The sequence below is a fragment of the Podarcis tiliguerta genome, assembly GCF_965153285.1.
Source record: "Podarcis tiliguerta genome assembly, chromosome: 2".
NCBI lineage: Eukaryota > Metazoa > Chordata > Lepidosauria > Squamata > Lacertidae > Podarcis > Podarcis tiliguerta.
The window spans coordinates 18,085,924-18,111,632 of NC_139535.1; the positions used below are offsets into that span (position 1 = coordinate 18,085,924).

At 46.4% G+C, this 25,709-nt stretch overlaps 2 protein-coding genes and 2 long non-coding RNA genes across 8 annotated transcripts in view; all 4 read left to right on the forward strand.

Annotated features, from left to right (window-relative positions):
- Positions 1 to 25,709, forward strand: part of LOC310671132 — a 119,462-nt gene that overhangs the window by 27,550 nt on the left and 66,203 nt on the right. The gene's annotated exons all lie outside the window — the stretch shown is intronic.
- LOC310671141 lies at positions 1,148 to 12,088 on the forward strand. Its single transcript, XR_014507823.1, has 2 exons — positions 1,148 to 1,662; positions 10,992 to 12,088. It is a non-coding gene; the product is annotated as an uncharacterized lncRNA (long non-coding RNA).
- Positions 3,680 to 10,152, forward strand: LOC310670326 (uncharacterized protein). 3 transcript variants are annotated; one of them, XM_083425507.1, is made up of 4 exons: positions 3,680 to 4,145; positions 6,594 to 7,417; positions 8,089 to 8,200; positions 9,126 to 10,152. In XM_083425507.1, exons 2-4 carry the CDS (start codon positions 6,620 to 6,622, stop codon positions 10,121 to 10,123), a joined length of 1,908 nt encoding a protein of 635 aa, XP_083281633.1. In that variant the 5' UTR covers positions 3,680 to 4,145; positions 6,594 to 6,619; the 3' UTR covers positions 10,124 to 10,152. The 3 variants fall into 3 exon arrangements, with proteins under 3 accessions (XP_083281633.1, XP_083281632.1, XP_083281631.1); XM_083425506.1 differs by having other exon boundaries at positions 3,683 to 4,837; positions 5,179 to 7,417; positions 9,123 to 10,152; XM_083425505.1 differs by having other exon boundaries at positions 3,684 to 4,145; positions 9,123 to 10,152.
- On the forward strand, positions 16,914 to 25,709 carry LOC310670561 (uncharacterized protein). Of its 3 annotated transcripts, XM_083426095.1 has the most exons (4): positions 16,914 to 17,023; positions 19,521 to 19,603; positions 22,494 to 22,617; positions 23,931 to 25,709. In XM_083426095.1, exon 4 carries the CDS (start codon positions 23,938 to 23,940, stop codon positions 25,408 to 25,410), a length of 1,473 nt encoding a protein of 490 aa, XP_083282221.1. In that variant the 5' UTR covers positions 16,914 to 17,023; positions 19,521 to 19,603; positions 22,494 to 22,617; positions 23,931 to 23,937; the 3' UTR covers positions 25,411 to 25,709. The 3 variants fall into 3 exon arrangements, 2 of the variants coding, with proteins under 2 accessions (XP_083282221.1, XP_083282222.1); XR_014507587.1 differs by lacking the exons at positions 22,494 to 22,617; positions 23,931 to 25,709 and adding an exon at positions 20,711 to 20,855; XM_083426096.1 differs by lacking the exon at positions 19,521 to 19,603 and having other exon boundaries at positions 16,931 to 17,023; positions 23,931 to 25,703.

A 25,709-nucleotide genomic window follows, 5' to 3' on the forward strand; every position in this document is an offset into this window, starting at 1 on the left:
CATAGCTTTGCAGCCCTTGGCTCATCTGGTAACTGGAAGAGAAAAAAGACTCTTCAGTAAAAATGGCTTCCTTGATTTTATGACAAAGATCTCAGAAAACATTTTCAGGTGGGGGAGTAAATGGGGAAAGTCTTGACATTGGTGCCTGTTGTATGACAATAAAAGGATGCTTTTGTTAGTAATTATGTACTTTCTTAACTAGCAGTGATGGTTGCCGAACTACTATTGTCACTGCATTGCTCAACGTGGAGTAGCCATTTTGCAGTTTATACAGCCACTGAGTTTGCAGGGTGGTCGCAATAATCCCTGCAGTAATAAATACACAGTGTGAAGGGTAGGCAACCCAAACAGAGCAGTTCTTAGGCTTCCCAAGGAATGAGAATTTACTGTTAAATCACTGAGAACTGTAGCTCTGTGAGGGGGTCTCCAGATAACTCTCAGCACCCTTAACAAACTACAGTTCACACGATTCTCTGGGGGAAGACATGACTGTTTAAAAGTGGTATGACACTGTGCAGATGGGGTCTAAGTTCAGCTACCCAGCACATGCCACAAATGCCTGCTTATAGCCCTCCAAATGTCATCAAACTCCAACTTCCTTCAGTCCCAGCTGGTCAGGGATGATCACAGTTGGAGTCCAGCAGGGTGGATTTGGTTTAAATCACAATTTAAATCACTAGTCAGTAAGACTTGATTTAAATCATTTTTTTTTTACAGAAAGACTCATTCTTTCTGGTATAATCTTAATATTTACAACCAGAGGAAGGTTTCATTTTTGGAATAATTAATTTTCAGAGTAGTTTTTACAGTTATATCAAAAATTACTGATTTGATTAAACTTTGTTGTTGTTTTTTAAAAAAATTAGACTGAGTTTTAGCACACATGAAAAACTTAAAACAAATCCTTATTTCCTGATGAATAGCCTTTGGACTGGAAATGTAACTTAAATCGAAAACTATCTTTAGAAAGATTTTTCCTCCAAAAGCATTTTATTTTAAAAATCTTATTTAAATAAAAAAAAAAATCTGATTTTTAAATATATATTTTTAAAAATCATTGCTTTTTTTCCCCACCCTGGAGTCCAGCAATTCCCTGGTTTCGGGAAATACAGCTGCCTTTCATGGTTTAATGGTTTACTCCGGAGATTGCTGCATAAAACGAATGTGGCTGCTGCATCAAATCTCTGAAGCAGCTCTTCCACATTGTAACTGATTTTTGCCAAGAGCAACAGTTTCCAAACAGCGAGGATCTTTCAAATACTGCTCTGGAACATGAACAAATTTACACCAAGGAACTCCAAACATACCGTGTCTGGTATGTTGTCCTACCATAGAGAAAGTCCAGTTCTGCCAGGGGGACCAACTTAAATAAAATAGGGGGGGGGCAGGTAAGCACCACCCTGCATAATCGATTACATGATGCAGCACACACACACACCCATTTGAATGGCAATGCCCATCGACTGGGAGGGGCGGACGGTCCCCTCAAATATTCCATGGGATACTGAAGGGACCTTAGCTCCTACGAGTTGGCTTCTATGAGTTTTGCCCTCCATGCTTCGTCAATAAGCTTTATGTAAATGTGCTTATCTTTCATAAACATCTATGGTTTGAATCTTTAATTGAAATCTACAGTGGTACCTCGGGTTACATACGCTTCAGGTTACAGACTCCACTAACCCAGAAATAGTACCTCGGGTTAAGAACTTTGCTTCAGGATGAGAGCAAATTGCGCAACAGTAGCAGCTGGAGGCCCCATTAGCTAAAGTGGTGCTTCAGATTAAGAACAATTTCAGGTTAAGAACGGACCTCCGGAACGAATTAAGTACTTAACATGAGGTACCACTGTACTGTATTGAGTGGCAGGGGACATTTATGGTGGTGCGATGGTTAAGAGTATCAGACTAGGACCAGGGAGATTAAGGTTCAAATCCCCAGCTTCCCACATAAATCACGAAGCGACCCTGAGCTACTCACTGTCTCTCAGCCTAATCTACTTTGCAAGGCTGTTGTGAGAATGAAATTGGGGGTGGGGTGGACCATGTACCACACTGAAGTCTCTGGTCACGACTGTCCTTTTCCATCCTGTGATTTTGGAATGACTGAAGAAGATTTCTACAGCCAGGCGCAACTATTGTTTTGCTGCTGGATCCTACCCTTTCTCCAAAGTTCCTAGAAGCTGGAAGTTGGCCAGAGCAGGGATTCCTTTCCAGATGTCAAAGCCTTGTGAAAGACTCTTTGCCTCTCCCAGAGTAAATTATGGAAGTAGATGCAAATTGATTATGCATAGCATATAGGGACTGCAGAATTCACAGAATCTAGATGGGGTGTACACAGTGGCGTAGCGTGGGGAGTGCAGGGGGGGCCAGCCGCACCATGCGCAACATCTGGGGGGGGCGCTTGCACTCGCAGCTCTCTGCCCCTACCTAGCTCACTCACTCTCTTTCACTGCAGTGCTGGCTGTGCGAATCCAAGCAGAGCCGCCGGGTCGCCGCCCACTGTGGAGGGGAGGGTGCCAGGCGTGTGGTGCGGTGTGGAGAGAGAGCGAGGGACTATCTGGGGGAGGGACAGTGCAGTGGGTGGGGGGCGCAAATTACTTGCCTTGCCCCGGGTGCTGACAACCCACGCTACGCCACTAGGTGTACAGCATATTAAAACGCACACTGCCAAAGATGGCAGTAACACAACAATATGAAGACCTGATTTGCCTACCACTCCCCCCCCCCCCTTCATAAGACGATCTGGCTATCCATTCCTCCTCATAAGGAAACTGTGCCTGGAGGAAGAACCGTGAGGGGATAGACTCCATCTGGCAAGGCCTCCTTCCACCTGCCTTGCCCCACCCTCTGCTTCTCAATGTGTATTGTATTTTATGTACTGTGGCTTGCCGTTGTTTTATTAATTATAGTTTAGATAGTATTGTAACTGTTGAGTGGATTTCTGTTTAACTTTTATATGTTGATATTATTATTTTATACTATTCTAATGATTGTGGAATGTTACTTTTTTTGATGGAGGTTGCCTATTTTAAAGTTATGTTTTATTATCACATCTTTGTATCGCATTAGATTGCTATAAGATGTACACATTTTGTTTCTTCAGCTTGTAAACCGCCTTGAGTATTGTAAGATAGAAAGGCGGTATGCAAATTAAAAATGATGATGATGATGAATGACAAGGATGTCAGAAGGTCTGAGGCAGACAAAATATATTGCTTTTCACACAGGTTATGGGCATCATTACCACAAGATAATGTACTTTGAATAAAAGTATAGTTTGTACACTATAGCCATATAAAAGCTTCAAGAACCCAAAATATCAGATCCGTTTTGTTTTTTAAAATTTGTACTGCAACGCCAGGACATGCTGAGTTCTGTGCTTTTTGGTGATGGTCAGAGGCGAGGTGCATTTAGAGTGAACAGTTTGCAAACATGAGGATTTAATAAAATCAGCGCAGATCCAATCGTCATCTTCACAGAATCGTAGATTTGGAATGGCTCCAAGGGTCATCTAGTCCAACCCCCTGCAATGCAGAAATCTCAGCTAAAGCATCCATAATATAATCAGCATTTTCCTTCTATGCAATGCAATGACGGGGTTGGACGCTCAAAAGCAAGGCAGGGGCCACTCCTAAGCGCGTCTCTCTCTGGCCTGGAGGCTGAGGACGTCCCAACTCGGCTGCCTGCAAAATTGAGACACGATCCACGTTCCTGGCTTCTCGACCCTGCAAATGATCTATGGGTTAAAACCACCAGGGATCAGATTCCTAGAAGGCTCCAGGAAAAAAACAAAAAATTAAGGAGGAAGGAAATAGCTAAGGCCACCTTCCTGTCCTACTTCCTTCCCGTTCCCCAACTCTCTCTTCCGGCTAGAAATTACCTTTTTTGGGGGGGGGGGGAAATAACATACAAATAAACAATAAATACAACCGCTGCGGATTGCAAAGGGTGCAGAACGGTGGATTTGGGGATCTGTCGGCTCATGCAAGAAGGGGAAGATCTGGAGGCAAAGAAAAAGGAGATCAGAGACTGCAAAAGGGTCGCTGGAAGGTTTCCCAAAGCCCCACTCCAGATCAGAGCCTGTGTTGCTGATCCCCCACACCGTCCCTTGTCCGGATCCCCTCTCCAGATCCGGGCCAGAGCAAGGTAATAAACAGAGGGGAGGAAAGGAATCTCAGGTGCATAGCTCTCATTCAGGTTAGCTGATCCATAACGCCCTGTCCATCCAAAGAAGGCGACTGGACCATCCCGTTTAGCGGTTTCTACACTGGGCTAGTTAGCAGCTCTCTCTGGTCATAACCATCACCCGCTGCCTAAGGTGCTTCAAGCTGCAGATTCCAGGATCTGAGTCTTGGGATCTTTCCTGTGTAAAGTGCCTGCTCTGCCACACTGAGGAGCTACAGGCTTCTCCCCAGTCAGGATGTAGAAATGCAGGGTTTTGAGCCAATTTAGTCCTTTACAGAGCTGTCCTGATCCGAATCAGCCCAGGGACCCAATGCTGCAAAACCTCTGATGCTGCAAAACCCTGGTGCTCAAGATCCTTTTAATGAAAGGTTGACTCTGGGTCTTTAGATGCACAATCTGTGGGTTTTAGCGCTTAGCTAAGGCTTCTCTGTTATTGACTGGCAGTTCAAAACCAGTGGCAGTACTATTTTTAATCTGGGTCCAGTGAAGCTCAAAATGCGGCGGCGTTAGGAACAAAGCGAGAGTGTCTATAATATAGCCAAATGTCATTGTCATCTGGGTTCGAGGCAGTGTGTTCCTGTTACAAGTCCTAAAAGGAAGAATGTTGTTTTATTTATTTGTTTATTTGTCTGTTTATTGAGGAAGGCATAAAGGTAAAGGTACCCCTGCCCATACAGGCCAGTCTTGACAGACTCTAGGGTTGTGCGCCCATCTCACTCAAGAGGCCGGGGGCCAGCGCTGTCCGGAGACACTTCCGGGTCACATGGCCAGCGTGACAAAGCCGCATCTGGCGAGCCAGCGCAGCACATGGAAACACTGTTTACCTTCCCGCTAGTAAGCGGTCCCTATTTATCTACTTGCACCCGGGGGGTGCTTTCGAACTGCTAGGTTGGCAGGCGCTGGGACCGAGCAACGGGAGCGCACCCCGCCACGGGGATTTGAACCACCGACCTTTCGATCGGCAAGCCCTAGGCGCTGAGGCTTTTACCCACAGCGCCACCCGCCCAAACCCTGAATTAGAATGGAAGTGTAGACCTGAGAACAGGGATGGGGAATCTGCGGCCATCCAGGTATTGTAGGGACTACAACTTCTGTCATCCCTGACCATTGGTCATGCTGGCTGAGGCTGGTGGGAGTTGGAATCCAACCACATTTGGAGGGCCACAGATTCCCCCATCCTTGATTTAGATCGGGGTTTCCCAAACGTGGGTCTCAGGTTGGATTTGGACTACAATTCCCATCATCCCTGACCGCTGGTCCTGCTAGCTAGGGATGATGGGAGTTGTAGTCCAAAAGCAGCTGGCAACCGAAGTTTGGCGAACCCTCTTCTAGATAAACCCTGGAATGAAATAGGCTTTTCATGCTCAGGGCAGATGATGCCCTGTTGGAGCACTTGGGTGCTGGACTCTTGAGCTTCCTTTGTCTGCATTTTGTACTCATACCATACGTACCTTGTTTTCTTCTCTCTGCTCATCTCATTCCTTTCATGCCACCATCTGCCCATCACACCGGTTGTTTCCCCCATGCAATATCTTTGGTTCCTTTTTCCTTGATTCTATTTAGCTAATATCCCCATTTGCCGTGCTCTCCATTAACGTTTCTCATCAGATAATTGTATTGGAACTGGAGGGTGCCTAACAGATTACCTAGTCCAGCCTCCTGCTCCGAGTGTCCTGCCGTTGATGCTTTTCCAAACTTATCCTCAAAACCTCCAAGGAAGAAGATATTGGAGAGCTGTTGCCAGACCGTGTAGACAGGAACGGCTAACTTGTGGTCCTCCAGACCTTATTGGACTCCACCTCCCATCACCCCCAGCAAGCAAGGCCAGTGTTCAAGGGGGGGTTCGAGTTGAAGCCTAACAACCTTTGGCGTGCCACAAGTTAGCCATTTTTGTGTAGATAGTGCTGACCTAGATAGCGCAGCGGTCTGACTAATTATAGGGCAGCTTCCTATATTCCTACATTATGTCCTTTTTGAGAGGACTAAAACTATCCACAGTACTTTTATATGTGAGTGCAGTCAGGTTACCTCATCTTCCCTAGTACAGTGGTACCTCAGGTTACATACGCTTCAGGTTACAGTCTCCGCTAACCCAGAAATAGTGCTTCAGGTTAAGAACTTTGCTTCAGGATGAGAACAGAAATCGTGCTCCGGCGGCGCGACAGCAGCAGGAGGCCCCATTAGCTAAAGTGGTGCTTCAGGTTAAGAACAGTTTCAGGTTAAGTACGGACCTCCGGAACGAATTAAGTACTTAACCCGAGGTACCACTGTACTCGGCTTGCCATTTTGGCAGCGGCTTTGCTGACATCTTGGGAGTAGAGTTCACATTTCTCTCCAGATTCTGGTTGGCGGCCATTTTGGCCTGGTGTGCACCATGTGCAGTTATTGAAAAGCATGTTTTGTTTGCAGCTCCAGGAGTGCGGAGGGGAAACCCGATGGAAGAGCAGGACACAGCAGGACCCCAAACAGAGGAGACATTAGAAGGAGGAGGAGGACATTTTCCTGTTTATCGGGTTTATAGGAGCACTGAGGAGGTCCAAATTGAGGAAGGTCCACAAGATGCTAAGCAGATACCAGATGAGACCGCACCACTAGGTACTAAAAGGACTCCAGGTGAGGAGGCTGCGCAGGAGGCTCAGCAGGTACCTGATGAAGCAGGTCTGCAACAGGCCAGCCAGACAACTGACAAAAAACTCCAGCGGCCCCAGGACACCCAACATCAGGATTTCCAGAAGACAGCCAAGTCCCGGAGGAAGCTGCTGGTGCCTACCCGATGGGACCACACCAAATCTTTTCAGACTTCCTTCAGGAGAATAGCCGATGCCATCCAGTGGCCTCGAGAAGAACGGAAGACCCAGAATCTGCTAGACCTCAGCGGAGAAGCCACTCAAGTCTATAAGGCCCTGGGCTCCCTTGGGCAAGTGGCAGACGAGGACGCCACCAGTTTGGAGTTATGGCGCCGGCGGTTCAGGCAGTTCTGCTACCTGGAGGCCGAGGGACCCCAAGAAGTTTGCAGCCAGCTCCAGGACCTTTGCTTCCGATGGCTGCAGCCCCAGAAACGCACGAAGGAGCAGATCCTGGAGCTGCTGGTCTTGGAGCAGTTCCTGGCCATATTGCCACAGGAAATGCAGATCTGGGTCAGGAAGCGCGGACCGGAGACCTGTGCTCAGGCGGTGACCCTGGCAGAGATTTTCTCTTGGAAGCTGCAAGACCACGAGAGGTGGGATCAGCAGGTGAGAGTTCTGGAGGGGAGGCTACACCCTGTGGCCCTCCAGATATTGCTGGACTCCAACTCCCATCAGCCCCAGCTGGCATAGCCAAAGGTCAGGGGTGAAGGGATCTGTAGTCTATTAACAACATCAGGAGTGCTGTAGGTTCCTCCATGTGTGGTGTAGTGGTTAAGAGTGGTAGTTTCATAACCTGGGGAACCGGGTTCGCGTCTCCGCTCCTCCACATGCAGCTGCTGGGTGACCTTGGGCCAGTCACACTTCTTTGAAGTCTCTCAGCCTCACTCACCTCACAGAGAGTTTGTTGTGGGGGAGGAAGGGAAAGGAGAATGTTAGCCGCTTTGAGACTCCTTTGGGTTGTGATAAAGCGGGATATCAAATCCAAACTCCTCCTCCTCTTCTTCTTCTTCTTAATGGAATTGACTGCAGCTGTAGAAGGGCAGACAGCATGGCAGGGTTCAATTTATGAGTGGCCACTTGAGGGTTATGTTTCTCTCCTCTCCCGGACAACTAAATAGGTTGGGGTAGGAATCCAGTCTATTTCCTGATCGCAACAAGGCGGTCAGCCGGACCAGGCAGGTGAGGGTGGGGGAAGGTAACAGAAATTGATTTTGGAGCTGGGGCATTTGCCTCTCCAAACCCATTGCTATGACCTGATGTCCCTCCTTTTGATTCAGGTGCCGGGGCCCTTTGAAAAAGTGGCTGTTAATTTCTCTAAGGTAGACCCCTTGAAGATGCAGCTGTACGTGGTGGCCATGCAGGACGATGAAAGGATAACCAGCTTGTTGGGTAAGGGGTTTTTTTGTGTGGCTGGGGCTCACCCTTAGCCCCCCCAGCTGTGCTCCCACAGATCATTTTCATCTGGCATCGTTGGGGATCAAACTTGGGGCCTTCTGCTTGCAAACAATTTTTCCGTGCCACAGTACTACAACCCCTCCGTGGTGTTTGCCTCCTAGGTGGGTCATAAGGAAAGGGTTAAACGAGTGTGATGTGATTGGCCAGAGAGAAACTGATAGGAGGAGTTAGAGTCGGAGTTGTGTGGAAGTTAGTTGAGAGTGGGGAGTTGGAGAAGGAAGAGGGAGGATATAAGTCTGTGGATTGGTCAAGTTGTGTTGTGAGAGAGTGAGAGGAATTGTTAGGTGGAGTCAGGTAGATAGTTGGGATAATCAGTTTGAAGTTGTTAGGAACGTATAGGACAGCTAAGTAACTAAGATTAAGAAACTGACAAGAAAAATTAACTGAAACCATAAGCTTGTTCATGCCTATAAAATAAACTTGATTACAGTGGTGCCTCGCAAGACGAAATTAATTCGTTCTGCGAGTTTTTTCGTCTTGTGAATTTTTTCGTCTTGCGAAGCACGGTTTCCCATAGGAAATGCATTGACGGTTTCCCATAGGAATGCATTGACGGTTTTAAGAAAAAGGCGCAAGACGTTTTCGTCTTGCGAAGCAACTCAAAAAACAAAAAACTCTTTCGTCTTGCGAGTTTTTCGTCTTGCGAGGCATTCGTCTTGCAAGGTACCACTGTATTTGTTAATGTTAACAACTGTCTGGACTCCGTGTGTCCCCGTGAGGAGAAACGGGTTGGTGGCAGCGAAGAGGCAATCACAGCGGTGGCACAGGGATCAATAGACCGTCAAACGTCCGTGGGCCCTGTGTGATCGCCACAGCCTCCCCAGAAATTCACTCTGTGGTTGTCTCTTTATTCCAGCAGGCAATGGCCAAGCGAGCGAAAGTGAGGAGGAGAATCTCCGGCTGGAAAGGCCGGGGCAAGTGGAGTACCGCAGGATGTCACTGGAAAGGGCTAAAGGGGGTGTCTTCCTATTTCCTGAGATGGGAGAGGTGCCTGAAAACCAGCTGCTCACTGGAAGGAAAGTCTTCCAGTTTCTAGAAACTGAAGAGATATCAGGAAGCCAACAGGCCCCAGAGAAACGCCAGGGAAGGCTCCTGGAACAGACAGCGAAAAAGGCCTTTCATTCTGAAGGGGCGGAAAGTTTAAATGAGAGCACTTTACACGAGGGGCTTGAGGCAAGTCCTCGAAAAAAGACAGTCGCAGGGGAAAGCTGCAGCCAGAGTACCGACCCTCTTAAAAACTTGAATGTCCAGGCAGGGAAAAAGTCATACAGATGCTCATATTGTGGGAAAGTCTTCAACCACGCCTCCGCTCATTTGGTCCACGAGAGGATCCACACAGGAGAGAAACCATATAACTGCCTGGAGTGTGGGCAGAGTTTCAGTCGGAGATCGCACCTTACTAGACACCAGAGAATCCACACAGGCGAGAAGCCCCACACATGCTCAGAATGCGGGAAGCACTTCAGCCGGAGATCCCACCTTATTGAACACCAGAGAACCCACACGGGAGAGAAGCCATTTGCCTGCTCCATCTGTGGGAAAAGCTTCAACTACCGTTCCCTCCTGAAAGAGCATGCAAGGATCCACACAGGAGAAAAGCCATACAAATGTTCAGACTGTGGGAAAAGCTTCAATTGGAGAGAAAGCTTTATAATACACGAGAGGACACACACAGGGGAGAAGCCGTACGAGTGCCTAGACTGCGGGAAAAGGTTCAGTCAGCGATCGAACATTACTGCCCATGAGAAAACCCATATGGGAGAGGGGAAATGCAAGTGCTTAGAGTGTGGGAAGAGCTTCTGTAATTCAACCGCTCTCCTTAAACATCAAAGAATCCACACAGAAGAAAAAGCATAATACATATGCAAGCACTGGCAGTAGAAAAACCTCGAGTTAGTGACCCACATTTTCTTAAAGAGTAAAAGCCAGGTAATTTCTGCAGGAAAATAACCTCAAGGTATGACTGTACACAATTGTTCCACTTCAGAAGGTCGGCGGTTCGAATCCCCACGCTAGGGTGAGCTCCCGTTGCTCGGTCCCTGCTCCTGTCACCCTAGCAGTTTGAAAGCACGTTAAAGTGCAAGTAGATCAATAGGTACCGCTCCGGGGGGAAGGTAAATGGCGTTTCCGTGTGCTGCTCTGGTTCGCCAGAAGCGGCTTAGTCATGCTGGCCACATGACCCGGAAGCTGTACGCCAGCTCCCTCGGCCAATAAAGCGAGATGAGCGCCGCAACCCCAGAGTCGGCCACGACTGGACCTAATGGTCAGAGGTCCCTTTACCTTTACCTATGGCCTTACACAATTGTACCACTTCAGATGAAGGGTGGGAAATTTGTGTGACTGAGTGCACAACTTAAAAAAAAAAAAATCTTACTCGTGGGCAGCTAGGAAGAGAGGCATTGCCCTGTCCTTATGTGCTAAACAATTAATGTGCAAGGGTTTTTTCCCCCAATGTGCAGGGCAATTCAGACATGTGATTTCCCCCACATTCATTCTGAAATAGCACACCCACAAGAGGTCTGCATCATGGGTGTTCAACTGGGACATAGAAAACTTACAAAGGAGTGAAGTCCTATAAAGACTTGACTCTGAAGGCTTAGAGGTTTGGTCTGAGCTCAAACCATGTTTTATAAGGCCAGGCGATGGGAGTAGAACTCATAGTCCAATTGTCAGTGTGAGGCACTCAAACTTAGTACAGTGGTGCCTCGGGTTACATACACTTCAGGTTACATACGCTTCAGGTTACAGACTCCGCTAACCCAGAAATAGTACCTCGGGTTAAGAACTTTGCTTCAGGATGAGAACGGAAATTGTGCTCCGGCGGCATGGCAGCAGCGGGAGGCCCCATTAGCTAAAGTGGTGCTTCAGGTTAAGAACAGGTTAAGAACGGACCTCCGGAATGAATTAAGTACGTAACCAGAGGTACCACTGTATGCACTTAAAATTAGCACGAACATATACAGCTATCTGGAAATTCTGTTTGGCATATACATATCCACTCCACCTAAAGTTGTGTTTTGCAGATATTTGCTCTTGTTGCAAAGGGTCATTTGTCAGTATCCAAACACCTTGGGTTTAAGGGTAGTGGATCTTCAAGTTGCAGTTCAGTAGCTGAGGCTGCAGGGAGGAAGTTCTTATTTGAGAAGGCAGTGTTTTGCATGTGTGAAATCACATGAATCCTCTCCATTTCTTTTTTAAGCCCAACATTCACAGTTTCTTCCCCTGTTCCTCAACTGATCTTACCTTTTACACCCGTTGTCAGAGCAAATGCTGTTACTAAAAAAAAGGGGGGGGTGATGTTCCAATTAAGGGTACTCAACACAGAGCCTTGCAGACATTTTGTACTTCAACTCCCATAACCCCTTATTATTGGCTATGTTAGCTGGGAATGGGAGCTATAATCTGAAACATCTGGAGGGCCTCATGTTGGCTACAATGATTCAAAGAAACCACACAGCCACTCCACCCAAAAAAACATACAATGTCTTACTGAATGGTCTGGTGCATTCCTGTTGCACCTAGGTCTCTGCTTTCTGAAACAATCCTTTACTCTTCCGTAAGCCCCCAACAGGTACTTGAGCATCGGTCAAGAGACACACAGAGATGATGTCATTGTAACTGGAGACATTTAAGATGATGCAACCTTCATCTTACGCAAGTGATGGATGGCAATGGACAATATAGATGGAGAAGGATGGAGATTTCTGCTACCAACATGAGGTTTTGTCCCTCTTCTCACTTTCTCCCCCAACCTCTTCTTACAGTCTGATACGCTCTGGCAAAATGCTTTGTGCTAATAAAATATCTTTGTACGGAGCTGAATTAATTGAGGGCGTGTTTGTTTTCTGGGACATCCAACGCTGGAGCAAGTGAGACTTCCTTTCCCTTCTGTCCTCTGGAGAAACCAGATTCCCGAAGGACAAACTGTATATTGCATGGAGCCCAGTTTATTACTACGCATTTCAGTTCCTTCCAATGCTGCTGGCATAGTTCTGTAGCAACACAAAAGGCAGTCTCGCGCTCAGAAGCTCAAGATAAAATGAATTAGGAAGTTGTGAATACACTACTAATAATAATTTATTAGATTTATATACAGTGGAACCTTTGTACTCAAATGCCTTGGTACATTTTGGCTCCCAAATGCTGAAAACCCGGAAGTAAGCGTTCCGGTTTTCAAATGTTTTTCGGAATCCAAACATCCGATGTGGCTGTCGGCTATTGTTTCCGGGGCGCCTGCGCCAATCCGAAGCCTTGCCTTGGTTTTCGAACATTTTGGAAGTCAAACGGACTTCCAGAACGGATTACGTTCAAGAACCAAGGTACCACTGTACCACATTTATCTTCCAAGGATCTCAAGGGGATATACATTTCTCATTTCATCCTCACAACAGCCTTGTGAGGTAGGGTTAGGCTAAGACAGGCTTCCTCGGCCCTCCAGATGTTTTGAGACTACAATTCCCATCATCCCTGAACACTGGTCCTGCTAGCTAGGGATCATGGGAGTTGTAGGCTGAGGCAGCCTGGGCTAAGGGATGGTTACTGACCCAAGGTTACCCTTCATGGCTGAGTGGGGATTCAAACCCTGTTCTCCCACGTCCTAGTCCAACACTCTTTAACTATTATGCCACACTGGCTAGCAGAAGAGCGCAAAGGCCCATCTAGGCCAGCATCCAGCATCACTGGCTCTCCAACCAGTTGCCTGTGGGAAGCCCGAAAGCAGGATTTCAGCACAGCAGCCTTCATTTGCTCTTGATATCCAGGAAGTGGTATTCTGAGGCAAATTGCCTCCTAGACTGGAGGGACTGGCTTCCCATTAGCATCTGGTTGGCCCCAGTGAAAACAGGCTGCTGGACTAGATGCGCCATTGACCATTGGTCTATTTCAGCAGGCTCTTCTTTAGGGCTGGTCGATATCTGTTTTCAACATGATATTCCAATATATCATGAGGTCTGAAATAAATATGAAGCTATGTACAGTGGTACTTCAGGTTACATACGCTTCGGGTTACATACGCTTCAGGTTACAGACTCTGCTAACCCATAAATATTACCTCAGGTTAAGAACTTTGCTTCAGGATGAAAACAGAAATCGTGCTCCAGTGGCACGGCAGCAGCGGGAGGCCCCATAGGCTAAAGTGGTGCTTCAGGTTAAGAACCGTTTCAAGTTAAGAACGGACCTCCAAAACGAATTATTTATGTAACCAGAAGTACCACTGTAATTATTATTATTATTATTATTATTATTTATACCCCACCCTCCCCAGCCAAGGCCGGGCTCAGAGCGGCTTACAAGCAATAATAAAAACAGGTTGAATGATTACAACTTAAAAACAATATTAAAATACAACATTAAAATATTGAAACATTAAAATATTAAAATGTAGCCTCATCGGAGAAGGAAAAGAAAAAAGAAAGAGAGGGAGGGAATCAAATTGGCTCCAAGCCAAAGGCCAGGTGGAACAACTTACAGGCCCTGCGGAAAGAAATCAGATCCTGCAGGGCCCTGGTCTCATGAGGCAGAGCGTTCCACCAGGCCGGAGCCAGTGTTGGAGATGACCGTCGCATGGATCACTGTGGCCAGGTCGGGGCAGGAAAGGTAAGGGACCAACTGCCTGATGCAGCGAAGGTGGAAAAATGTCGCCTTGGCTGTCGCTGTAACTTGCGCCTCCATGGAAAGGGAGGCGTCAAGGATTACACCCAAACTCTTAACGGAAGGCAATGGTACTAATTGGGCCCCCGCAAGAGAAGGGAGTTGGTCCCTCATTCCCATGCCATCCTGACCCAGCCACAGGACCTCTGTCTTCGAAGGATTTAGTTTCAATTGGCTCCCACGAAACCATGTAGAGGCATTGGGTGGCTTCAAGGTTTCCCCCGCATAATGGTTTATGCATAGCACATACACGCACATTAGGACTGGGAAATGTATGGATACACCGTCAAAAAACTGTTTGAAGTCCACATCGCGGTAATGGCTTCGTAGTATTCAACGTGGCGACGTATCACAAATATATCTGTGTGCTATGTAAAAAAATGGTGAAGCCAGTCATTCCTTCTCTCATGATCCCTTCTGCCCGTTGCTCTGTACTATAAAAGAACAGTTGTAACAAAACGTTAAAGGTAAAAAATAATGTGTGAGTTATAGACCCCTAAGTAGCAGCAGTTTCCAGGACATTACCTCCTTCGCCTCTACATAGTTAAGTGTAGGGGAAATGCAGTTGGCATGTATTGATGTGTTACGGTAAAATCTGGGTGCGAGGCTGCTCTGCCACCCAGCTCATCGGACTAAGTCCGTAGGTCCCTGCGGAGGAAAATGAGCTCAGCCGGAGACAGGAGCAAACTGCAGAAGATCCAAGTTTATTGCGCAACAGGTTCAAGGCGAGATTGAACAGCGAGAAAGGGGTGACATGAACTTTTGAAACTTCCCTCCATGTCCCAGAATACAGTGCAAAATACATCCCAGTTACATCATTAATACATTAAGAAGAGGTTGGGTTACACAGATTACATCATGAATATATTAAGAAGAGGTTGGGTTACACAGGATTAACATATGGAGGAGGGAGGGGGGAATATGCAGAGCTGGAGATATGCGCAGATAAGCACATCCTGAGTACCTGATGAGAAGACAATGGTCCATGTATGCATGGTCTGCCACCTGGCCTTGCCCGGAGGAAAGGCTTGGCAGAGTGATTTGACAGGATTAGGGTCTTGACACCTTGCTTGAGGGATTATGGAGGACAGGGGAGGTGTCATGGAGTCCTAGAGAAATTGAGCAAATTGGCACGTTGATTTTCTATGAATTTTATAGATTTTAGTCCCTTTTGACATTGACAATTGGAAATAAATGGATATATTGTAGCGAAGAAGGAGGTGAAGAAGACATGCCCCCCCCTTCCGTATCAGATGGTACACAGCCAGCTGGCAATCGTACATGGGTATTAACTGACCTCAGAAAAATTATAAACAGCCACATTGGCCCATTAGCCCAAAATTCACATGGGCGGTAAAATAACGTCTTGATTTAGGGACAAAGTTTGCAAACTGAAGAAAGGGGTGTGGAATGCCAAGTAAAGTTGCTGATCCAGTGGAGGCAGGGGGCAGCTGTGCGAAGACCTTTATTTGGTGTAACTGGGTCCATCGTGAACTTAAAAAAACAAAACTGAATGGCTTCCCATAAAATATTTCCAAGCAATTTCACAATATGTCAAGACAATTCCACATGTAAAAAAAACCCCATACACAGACAATAAAAAAAACCAAAACCAGTCCCATATGTAAGAAGAGGAGCCTGTTGGGTCAGACTGATGGCCCATCAAGTCCAGCGCTCTCACTGAATCTTAAGACTTGGAAGGGACTACGAGGGTCATCTAGCCCAACCCCCCATGTTCTCAAAGTGGGGGAACAGTTTGTTGCCTGTGGGAAACCAAGGAGCAGAATGTGAGCATAAAAGCCCTTGCTCCTCCTGTGGCCTCCAGCAACTTGTATTTAGAAGTACTGCTGCCTCTTAACTGCGGAGGGCAGGGCACAGACACCGTGGCAAGCAGCCATGATTATTTTTCAAAATTATTACTATTAATTAAATTTATATACTGCCCTTCATCGTAATATCTCAGGGCGGTTCACCGAATATTTTACGACATTTAGTCCATAATAACATTCATCTTCAGTATATTTTTTTTCTTTTTTTATGTAAGCAGCAGATGGGAAATCGGAAGTCCCTTTTACCTTTATTGTCTCTTTTCCTTCCTTCCTTTCTTTCCTTTCTCTCTCCTTTTTTCTTTCTTACTTTATTTTTGTTTTTTATTCACGTTCGTTTTCTTTCTTTTTCTCTAATTTTTATTAAATTTTCTGTTTCACATTTTAGAATATTCATTTAAGCAACCTTAAAATATCAACGACTTCCCTTCTTCCCGTCCCATGGTTCCTTTCGCATAACATTCATCCCTGCACATTTTATAGAAACTAAACCATTCAGTATCCCATTACTACATCCATCAAAACCTATGTATCTTAATTGTGCCCAAGTTTTCAAATCTGAAAACATTTGAAAACATAGTTTTCTATATCTTATGGCATTATGAAAAACTTTTAATAAAAAGTGTACATCCAAGTAGGCAGACCAGACTGGATTTGCCCAGTTCCCCCCTCTACCCCCCCTTTTTTTAAAGGGAGCTATTTGCAGATCCTAATCATCATCAGTGCCTTTTCTGGGGGGACGCGGGGGGATGCATACCCCTAAACATTTTGTGAATCTATGTTTGGCTTCATTGAGGGGCAGTATTTCAATATGTGTAAGAAAATGAGGGTACCCCTAAACATTTTTTAAGAAAAAAGCACTGATTTAATAATAATAATAATAATAATAATAATAATAATAATAATAATAATAATAATAATAGGGTTGTCCCAGCCACCCTGGGCGTCTGGCTGGTGGTTCATCTAGCAGGGGGGTGGCCTTTGGGTCCCCCCCACCCAGAAGACCCTCTTGCCCAGCCCGTGGCCATCTCCGCCCGGATCCTGACCCGATCTTCCCCCCGCCGGCCTTTGCCGAGCATCCAGCCCTGGGCCGGGAGAGCGTTGCAGGCCGGCCTGGAAAGGCGACGGCACAGGAAGGGGCTGGCTTAGCCGGAGGAGGCGGGTGGGTGTGCGTGGCCAGCAGATCCGGGGTGGGAAGTGGGGGGAGGAGGGAGAAAGGAGCAAGAACAAAAGGATCTGAGGCTGCGCTCCGTCCCTGGATCTTTCGCTCTCCTCCGCGGAGGTAATTCGTTTTTGCTCGCCGGGCGGCTTCAGCCTTCCGAAGTTGCTGCAGCCGCGCGTCCCTGGAGATCTGGGCCTGGGGGAGGGGGTGTTTTTTGGGGGGTGGGGGGGGTCCGAGGGGTGGGGAAGGGGCGACGCACGCTGCAGCCATTATTAACCCCTGAGCCACCGGAGGTTGCAGGCAGTAATTGAGAATCCCGGGAGGGGGATCCCCCAGAGGCCATCCAGTCCAGCCCCCCTGCAATGCATGGATCGCAGTAACGCTGCGGAGGAGGAGGGAAATCGCGTGCGGGGAGGAGCGGGGGCTGTAGATGAGGTTTAAAATAATGATAATTTTGGAGTTCAGCCAGGCTGATCAGGCTTGATTTGCATCGGGGATTATTGAGCTCGATTCCTCCGCATCTCTTTTCAGACCCCGACGAACCTAGTGGGTTTTGATTTCGAGGCAGAAGGACTTGCTTTCTGGGTCAAGGCTCAGCCCTTAAAAATGGGGCGGGGGGGGGGGAGGTGGAGAAGGAGACCTTTAAGCCTATGCAGAGAACAACTGTGGGTTTTTATTTAAAAAAATGTGGCCACAATAGGAATGATTAAGCGCTCTCCAGTTAGCTCCGGGGACTGCCTCTCTGAAGGAATTTACTTGGAATCAAGGCCCATCAAAACCGATAGATCCTACTTCCAAGTAAAAAGCGTTTGGGATTCCTGCTTGCTGTAAGTGAGAAGGGAGCTCAGAGAGGGGGAAAGTGAGCCTGTCAAGCAGTTTTTCTGAGGATCTACCTGGTAAGCCTCTGGGCACTTATTATTATGCCTGGATACAATCTCTGGATCCAATACTGTATACATATCTCTGGATCCAATACACACTTGCTTGAATAGCCCCCCCCCAGGTGGTAATATAGCAAATTAGGGGGACAGCTTTAGCACATACCTCTCTAACTGGTACTTTTCCACTCTGTGGAGGAGATTTTGACACATGGTCATTTCGGAAGAGATGTCTTTGCTGAGGTCATCGTGGAGCTGAATGACATGACATTCCTGAACAATTGAATCCGTCCTACCGACACGAGCGATTGGATTCACTACCAAAAGAGGGAGAAATGACCTCCCCACCCCACCCCCAGTTTGGACACCTTTAAAAGAGGATCGGACAAATGTATGGCAATTTAGGCAATTTATCATTATTGATATATTGCCTCTGAAAACCAGTTGGTGGAGCTCACAAGTAGGAGGCGCCTGGTTGTTCACCGTGATAATGCAATTTAAGACTAGATAAGCCTTTGGTCTGATCGAGCAGGGTTCTTTTTATGAAGGCTATATTCCTGAATAATATATTCTCCAAGCCTTCTAAATAACTGCTTAACATTTATATAGTGCTCTCTCTTTTTTTAGCATTCAAAACATTTCATAGACATGATTATACTCAGCAATTCTGGAAGGTAGTCTAGTACAGTTGTTTAGCCTCACTGCGTTGGGTGGGAGGCTGATAAGTAGTGTCTTACCTAAAGCCCCTAGGCAGCCCAATTCTAAGCAAGTTTACTCAATAGTTAATGCCAATGTTTTCATGTAATTTTTCATAAAAATGTGCCAACAAGTTAATAATAATAATTTAATAATACTTTTATTATCTGTACCCCGCCCATCTGCTACACCAGCAACTCTAGGTGGCTTCCAAAAGATATAAAAACATAATAAAAAAATCACACGTTAGAAACTTTCCTATACAGGGCTGTGTTCAGATGTCTTCTAAACGTTATGTAGCTATTTATCTCCTTGACATTTGATGTGAGGGCAGGCACCACTACCATGAAGGCTGTCTACCTGGTTCCCTGAATAATAATAATAATAATAATAATAATAATAATAATAATAATAATAAAAATAATAAAGGCTGAGATTAGATTTGAAGAAGGGTCTCATCCTGCTACACAGCTTCTTCATTGGACACATATTGAGCAGTCTCTTATCATACTACTGTTAGGATGAGCACGTTCCTAGGTCTTAGACAACACAGCTGCCACCAGCACCGCTAGTCAGGGTCCTTGCAGGCCCAATATGCAATATTCGGATGGATGACCTTCTGAAGGTGACTCTTCATTTGAAAAGAAGCATAACCTACCTTGGCGTAGGGGAACCTGCGGCCTTCAAGATTTGATTTGATTTATTACATTTCTAGGCCTCTTTTCATTCAAATGACTCCCAAAGCGGCTTACAAACAATAAATAACATGATAGCACATAACAGAGCATCACAAATAGAGCGCCAATCCTATAGGATAATTAGCAAATCATCAGTGAAACAATTGCAATTTTAGCAACAACTACAAAGAAGCTAAACATCACAATCAAAGCAGACATTATAGGATTAGTGAAATAGCATTTACAATCTGCAAAACAACATTAAGACCATGAACAAAATAGCAACCCAAAAATAAACTAAGCACTGCTGAGTTTGTATGCACACACTCCACACCCCCATAACTCATAATCTTTCATTCTGTTCAGCACAAGGAAATAAACATCCGCATAATGCCCATTGCACCAACTCCCTTCTGAAGATTCCTTGGACTGGACGTGGGACAGCACAGGTGAGAAACCAACCGCCCCTTGATATCCAACACACATCCTCTCTCCCCTTACTAGATGTCATTGGACCCTCATCGGCCCTAGGCAGCATGACCAGGGCTGATGTCAGCTGTTGCCCCACAACCCCTGAAGGGCCACCAGTTCCTCGCCTCCCAAAGTGTAGTGGTTGGAGTGATGGGCTAGCACAGAGTGGGTGGAGATCACACTGGGTGACTTTACATCTTGGCTTGGTCCTGGCTTGGTCGCCAAGCCACAGGTGAGATGGGGAAGCTGTACTCCAGGACTGGGGCTGGTCAAACTCCAGAGGGTCGTTAGAGCAGTCAGATATTGAGGCAATCCAGAGATGCAGGGTTGCTGAAGAGAAGCCAAGACCAGGCACTGTGAGACAGTCACAACATGGGACATGATCCAATAGCAAGGTCATGAAACAAAGCCAAGGTGGAACTCAGCAGAGCAAGTCCAAAGATAGACAAGTTAGCAAAAGCAAAGGCTTAGGAGCATAAGGTCAGTCCGCGTAGGAAGCAGGAACAAGGCTGTGGCGTACGTCTTGTGGGACGCGGGTGGCGCTGTGGGTTAAACCACAGAGCCCAGGGCTTGCTGATCAGAAGGTCGGCGGTTCAAATCCCCATGACGGGGTGAGCTCCTGTTCCTGCCAACCTAGCAGTTCGAAAGCACGTCAAAGTGCAAGTAAATAAATAGGTACCGCTCCGGCAGGAAGGTAAACGGCGTTTCCGTGCGCTGCTCTGGTTCGCCAGAAGCGGCTTAGTCATGCTGGCCACATGACCCGGAAGCTGTACGCCGGCTCCCTCGGCCAATAAAGCGAGATGAGCGCCAGAACCCCAGAGTCGGCCACGACTGGACCTAACGGTCAGGGGTCCCTTTACCTTTGTTAATAGTCTTCAGCTGGGAGCTTATGTAGGCTGATCGGCCAGACCCAGCTACAACTGGGTTCGCCTGGTTTTGAAGGTTCCCTGCTCCCAATGAGTCCCAAGAGGCCTGGTTCTTCTAGGTGACCACTCCACCCAAATGGGGGCTGCCTGCACCTTCTGATACTAGCATTCAGTGTCTCCCTGATTCTGCCTCCCCACCCGCCCCCCACAATCCTGCAGGCATTCCACTTCGATCTGCAGAACTGACCTTGGTTACAGGTGTCACACGATACTCTTCCTGCATTTGTAAGAAATTGGTCTTGTAGTGTAGCAGCAGCCACACTTCGGAACTCCCTGCCTATTGACATTACGCAGCTGCCTTCACTGTACTCTTTTGTTTGGCGCCTCTTAAAAATAATTTTGTTTCGCATAGCCTATCCTAACACATAGAACGTTGATGTGTGCTTTAATCTGGTTTTTGGCTTATTGTTAATTTTCATTATTTCTAAAATATTTTAAACAGTTGTTCGTTACTGTTTTGTATTGATAATTTCATTGTTTAATTCTTTTTACTGTAAACTGTTAGGAGGTTATGGGTCCCCCCCCCAAAAAAAATCAAGTGGTATATACATTTTCTGAAATAAATATATGCCCTTCAAACCTATGTACCTCAGCTTTTTCCCTGGGCTGAATAACTGGAGCTAAAGAACAGGGGGTGTAATTTACCTCTGAAGTTCCAGCCGGCTGTTAACAGCTATGCGGTAACCCAGAGCGGTAACTCTGTGTGACATTCACCATTGGGCAACATCTTCATTATGACCAACTGAAATATCACAAAAGTGTGGGAAACCTCTGAGATCTCCAGAACTTTTCAGCAGCAAGATGCTACACAAAGTGTGTGGTGTGACCTTGGGCTAATCACTGTTTCCCACCCTAGCCTACCTAGAATCATAGATGCATAGAGTTGGAAGAGACCACAAGGGCCAACGAGTCCAACCCCCTGCCAAGCAGGAAACACCATCAGAGCACTCCTGACCTATGGTTGTCAAGCCTCTGCTTAAAGACCTCCAAAGAAGGAGACTCCACCACACTCCTTGGCAGCAAATTCCACTGTCAAACAGCTCTTACTGTCAGGAAGTTCTTCCTAATGTTTAGGTGGAATATTCTTTCTTGTAGTTTGGATCCATTGCTCCGTGTCCGCTTCTCTGGAGCAGCAGAAAACAACCTTTCTCCCTCCTCTGTGTGACATCCTTTTATATATTTGAACATGGCTATCATATCACCCCTTAACCTCCTCTTCTCCAGGCTAAACATGCCCAGCTCCCTTAGCCATTCTTCATAAGGCATCGTTTCCAGGCCTTTGACCATTTTGGTTGCCCTCCTCTGGACACGTTCCAGTTTGTCAGGGTTGTTTTGAGGATAACATGGGAGAGGGAGAGAGCCACGTACGGCACCTTGCTCCATGGACGGAAAGCAGGTTATAAATGCAACCAATACAATAGAAATAATTATAATATACAGAAAGTAGGCTGGATGCTGTAGCCACAAAGTTAGCAGGACTGCAGAATGAATTAAATCTCTGCTAGGTTCTCTTATAGATGGTGATTCTGCTTTCCTTTTCCTCGCTGACATAAGGGAGGAAACACTGGTCAAACTTGTATTCAGAAATTCAACTGAACAGCCCACTAAATCCCCTGTTCTGTGGAGAGGTTTTACTGAGAACTGAATTGACCCACCTTTTTCTTCTCATATGCAACAATTGAATGTGGCACTGCATTTTTGGTAGTTTCTTGGGGGGTTTTTTACCCCTCATCTGTATCTGTGTTTTATTTTTCTACTTTTACATCTATTTTTATTTGCCATATCCATTATTTTCATTGTATTCTGTATGTGTTTATGCTAATAAACTTTAAATTGATATTTTTTAAAAAAACAAAAGAAAAGAAACACAACCCATTGCCCATTAAACAGTGTTATCATCTCCATTCTAGTTTCTCTAACACATCTTTTTCTTTTTTTGCAGCTGCTAAGGGTGGTGTTACAAAGTGGTTAAGAGTATAAGATGTGACTCAGAAAGCCCCCGGTTACAAGCTTACTAAGTGACTTTCAGAAAATCGTTATCTGTCTTCTCCAGTTGCAACGTAAAGGTAATAATACTTCTGGCCTACTTTACAGGGCTGTGGTACAGATGATGGAGATAATGGATGTGAAAGGCCTCGAACCCTCTGAAGTTCTGTGCTAATGCTAAAAATTATTGGTTGTTTTGCAGGGAAGGCTAAATGAAAGTCGAGATTTGTTTATTAGGTTAACATTTCTTACCTATCACCATAAAGTCCTGATGCGGGTTACATGGGATGTGGGTGGCACTGTGGTCTAAACCACTGAACCTCTTGGGCTTGCCGATCAGAAGGTCAGTAGTTTGAATCTGCGCGACAGGGTGAGGTCCCGTTGCTCAGTCCCAGCTCCTGCCAACCTAGTTCAAAAGCATGCCAGTGCTAGTAGATAAATAGGTATCACTTTGGTGGGAAGGTAAACAGCATTTCCACGCGCTCCGGCTTCCGTCACGGTATCCTGTTACGCCAGAAGCGGTTTAGTCATGCTGGCTGCATGACCTGGAAAGCTGTCTGTAGACAAACGCTGGCTCCCTCAGCCTGAAAGCGAGATGAGCGTGCAACCCCAGAGTCGCCTTTGACTGGACTTAACCGTCCAGGGGTCCTTTACCTTTTTTGTTTCTTTTTTTTTAACAAGGGCATAGTACACAGTCATTACAGAAACAAGTAAAATTGTTCCAGCCATAACAGGACAGCATAGAGTCAGCAAAATAAGTGAGTCCCAAAACCAAAATGCCTTACCTGTCAGCAGCCGAGATAGAGAGCTGTATGTTCAGCATACAGCCAAAGCTATACAGTGCACCAGAAAGGTTAGACGCATCAGATTATGAAGGGAGTTCCTCAGTTTAGCAGCTGCCACAGAGAAAGCCACCTCGCTAGACTGCAAGGTAGCTTTTCAGATACACTTCACTCGTAAAATAAAGCTTCATGCGAGACCACTGAATAGTCATAGAATCATAGAGTTGGAAGAGACCACAAGGGCCATCGAGTCCAACCCCCTGCCAAGCAGGAACCACCATCAGAGCACTCCTGGCATATGGTTGTCAAGCCTCTGCTTAAAGACCTCCAAAGAAGGAGACTCCACCACACTCCTTGGCAGCAAATTCCACTGTCGAACAGCTCTTACTGTCAGGAAGTTCTTCCTAATGTTTAGGTGGAATCTTCTTTCTTGTAGTTTGGATCCATTGCTCCGTGAATGGCTCACTGGCTCCTCACTGGCTCCTCTTATTTAATCTGAGCAGCACCTCCTTGCAAACAACCTGCCTTGCTTATCCTCCAGATGTGCCGCTGATTTCATAACTTCTTTTTGCTGATGTTCCAAACTGATGCATATCTCTTTGTTCCGGCAGTTTAGCAATGATGAGCGAGGAGAAGCCGCAGCTGAAAAAGGAGGAGATCTCCCAGGAGGAAGAAGAGGAGGAGGAGGAGGGAGGAAAGCTGGTGAAAGAAGTCACCGTCCCCCGGAAGAAAGCAGAGAATGGTAATCTAGTGAAAGAAGAGATTCCCCAGGAGGAAAATAACTGGGTGAAAGAGGAGGAGGAGGAGTCGCAGGAGGAAGAGGAGTATTGGGTGAAAGAGGCGATCCACGTGGAGGAAGTGGATGATGACTATTTCGTAAAAGAGGAGATTCTTCCAGAAGAAGGTTATGAAGAGAGAGAAGCTTATGAAGAGACGGAAGATTATGAAGATCCAGAAGGTTATGAGCAGACAGAAGGTTTTGAAGATCCAGAAGGTTATGAGCAGGCAGAATGTTATGAAGGTTACGAACAGACAGAAAATTATGAGCAGGCAGAATGTTATGAAGCTTATGAACAGGCAGAAGGTTATGAACAGGCAGAATGTTACGAAGGTTATGAACGGGCAGAAGGTTATGAGCAGACAGAAGAGGGTGAGGCCCTTCTTGAGGAATATGAAATAAACGTTTTCCAGATTCCCGGGGATGATGAGCCATGTTATAGCGAGCCTGTTCCTGAGAGCCAGAAAGTCTATGTCCCAAAGAAGAGAAGGAGCAAAGCTGTGCCGGTAGAAGGAGCAGGCGTACAACCTGGCAAAGCCGCAGTCGCGAAGGTAGGAAAAATCTACAAGTGCCCCGATTGCGGGAAAATCTTCAAACGGTGCTCTCCCCTTATCAGACACCGGAGAACCCACACTGGGGAGAAACCTTACGTCTGCCGGGAGTGCTTGAAACGCTTCAGCGACAGCTCAGCCCTGGTTAAGCATCAGCGGATCCATGCAGGAGAGAAACCTTACACATGCCCCGAGTGCGGGAAGAGTTTCTCCCAAAGCTCAACCCTTATTGCACATCAGAGAATCCACACTGGAGAGAAGCCGTATGTGTGCCCTGACTGCGGGAAGAGCTTCAGCGTGAGCTCCAATCTTGTCGCTCATCAGAGAATCCACACAGGAGAGAAGCCTTTTGGCTGTCCTGTCTGCTTGAAAGGCTTTCTGGTCAGCTCCCATCTCATCAGACACCTAAGAATACACACAGCAGAGAAACCTTACATTTGCCGAGAATGCGGGGAGTGCTTTACTCAGAGCTCCCACCTCGTCGTGCATAAGAGAATCCACACCGGCGAAAAACCTTACCTGTGTTCCGAGTGCGGGAAGAGCTACCGTGGGATCTCAGATTTGATCCAGCACCAGAGGATTCACACGGGAGAGAAGCCCTACAAGTGCCCCGAATGTGGGAAATGTTTCAGTCAGAGCTCATGCCTTAAGAAGCACCAGCGGATTCACACAGGGGAGAAACCTTTCATGTGCCTCAAATGTGGGAGAAGGTTCAATCGGAACTCACATTTGACCAGGCACCAGAAAACCCACACAGTGTGATTTTTTAAAAAAATGCTTTTCTGTTGGAAGTTCATCTCCATAATTATAGCCACTATAGAATAAGTAAAGCCAGGTATCATGAAATAGGAAACCTTTCTCCGTCTTCCAAAGGAACTTTTGTCCAACACTTGAATTGGAGGATTATCATCAGGGAAATAATACATAGGATACAATTGCCAGTTTTCTTCTAAAATGTCCTTTCCCCCACCTGGCTCCTACTCTCCATCCACTTCTTAACAGGATTCTAGTATCTTCCTAAGATTATATTCTATACAGTGTTCTTTCCTTTTTACTCGTTT